The sequence below is a fragment of the Hyla sarda genome, chromosome 1 (genome assembly GCF_029499605.1).
Source record: "Hyla sarda isolate aHylSar1 chromosome 1, aHylSar1.hap1, whole genome shotgun sequence".
Lineage (NCBI taxonomy): Eukaryota > Metazoa > Chordata > Amphibia > Anura > Hylidae > Hyla > Hyla sarda.
In genome coordinates, this window is record NC_079189.1 from 459590447 (window position 1) to 459592345 (window position 1899).

Consider the following 1899-nt stretch of genomic DNA (forward strand, 5'->3'; position numbering starts at 1 on the left):
TTCTGCAAAAATAAGTAAGACAAATTATTTACTTACCACACAAGAACATATTTTTAAAAATATGGGCACAACATAAAGAAATTACATGACATGCAGAACATAGCCTTACAATTTTAAAGGTCATCTGTGGCCCTTGTACTTATCCCCTATCCACAGGATGGGGGATAATTGTTTGATTGCGGGGGGTCCGACCGCTGGGGACAGCTCTCCCGTGCAGGAGGTGTTCCGGCCGGAGCATTACGTTGCAGCAGGCATGCCTCCTCCATACATCTCTAGGGAAAGACGGGGAGGCAGCGTTCATGCCTCTACGCCTCTCCCATAGAACTGTATGGGGACGGGGCGTAAACAGTGTTCTGACTCGCGATCAAACACTTATCCAATATCCTGTGGATAGGGGATAAGTGTTTTAGCACTGAAGTTGTCCTTAGAGGCTTATCCTTGGAGATGTCGGGGATTCTATATATAAGAAAAGTTTAATTAGACTATTTCCTAATGCAAAGTTGCTGTCCAGGCATGCTGGGAGTTGTGGTTTTGCAGCGGTTGGGGGTTCACAGCTTGGAGACCACTGCTATAGAGGGTGCAAATGTATCCGAGCCCTGGAACTCAAATAATGTGAAATATGAGATGATCAAAATGGAGCCCCTGCACTAATTACTTGGGTTCTGGGGTCTGTAAGGTCCATAGTAGCAACATCAGGTTCTGTCCATAGCAGATACTAAATCATTGCAGCTCCAAGAAAGAAGCAGTCATCGTGACATCAGACATGTGATGTCACAGACAGCTGGAGTCCTGACATTCCACTGACAGCCGCCTGAGCCTTCATTCTGTAGATTGATACAGTGCGATTAGCATCTTCTTCTTCTACTTCTTGACTGATATACTGATATGGAGCTAAAAGGTTTGGGGTTCGTCCCCCTCCTGCTGGCGTTTTGGTGTGCGGCCTGGCTTGCCACCAGCTACATCATGACGGTCGTCCTCGGCCATGCCGCCTCGCCACTGATGCACATCAGGTAAGATAAACAAGCACAATATTCTTATTTCATGGGTTGGGAGTGAGGAAATATCCATAATAACATTGGTTTCTTTTCCTTCACAGTGATGTGGGAAATTTCTTTCCCGAAAACATATTATTGAGAATTGGATTCATAGGGACATCCATTGGCACTTTGGTGCTAACCTTTCTTATTTATAAGTATATGGTTATGCATACTGAAGAGTTCAGGGGTCATCAGGTCCTGATCCAGAGGATCCTGCTCGCCATTGTGTGGGCCTCCTGTTTTGCCACAGCTGTCATGCATGTATTGTCCCCCGAAGAATATCCCAGGATACACTTTGTCAGCACGATAATTTCCATTACATGTGAAGCCTTATACTACCTTGGGCAGTCCATCCAGATGTATAAATTACCAGGAGCAAAAAAAGTCATCCACCATAGTAGATGCACCTGCTGTGGCCTGGCTTTTACCTGCACAATTTTCTATTTTGGATATAAAACATTAAAGGAATTATTCTATGATGATGAAGACTGGGACGAGATCCGTGAAATCACCATCATAATCATCGAGTGGGTGATGCTTCTACTGATCCTGATAAACATCGTGACCTATTATTCCACCATGCAGAGGTTATTGTTGACCGTCTCCAGAAACAGCTGCAAACTCTCTCTTAGAGTGAAAATTGATGACTTCGGGGTGTAGACCACCACGAAGGCCATCAAGTAAACTTCTGGGAGAGATACTGCACAGGACACGGAAAAACCATCTAAAGAAGAATAACTGGGGGACTACATATGGTGCCAGTAATCATGACACAATAATATGAGCTGGTGATATTACCTATACAAAAAAATAAAAAAAAATGTAAAAAAATATTGGTGTGTGACGTGTAATACCTACCGTA

The 1899-nt window shown here is 43.9% G+C and overlaps 1 protein-coding gene across 1 annotated transcript; it reads left to right on the forward strand.

The window, feature by feature from the left end:
- The first annotated feature begins 729 nt into the window (after positions 1-729).
- LOC130284187 (uncharacterized) lies at positions 730-1699 on the forward strand. Its single transcript, XM_056534289.1, has 2 exons — positions 730-1010; positions 1097-1699. The coding sequence occupies exons 1-2, from the start codon at positions 886-888 to the stop codon at positions 1695-1697; spliced, it is 726 nt and encodes a 241-aa protein (XP_056390264.1). The 5' UTR covers positions 730-885; the 3' UTR covers positions 1698-1699.
- The last annotated feature ends 200 nt before the right edge of the window (positions 1700-1899 follow it).

Bases quoted from the DNA above. Each gene is read 5' to 3' on its own strand.
- LOC130284187 (XM_056534289.1), top strand. From the start codon at position 886: ATGGAGCTAAAAGGTTTGGGGTTCGTCCCCCTCCTGCTGGCGTTTTGG. The intron at 1,011-1,096 runs GTAAGATAAACA...TTTCCTTCACAG, and splicing joins TCGCCACTGATGCACATCAG to TGATGTGGGAAATTTCTTTC.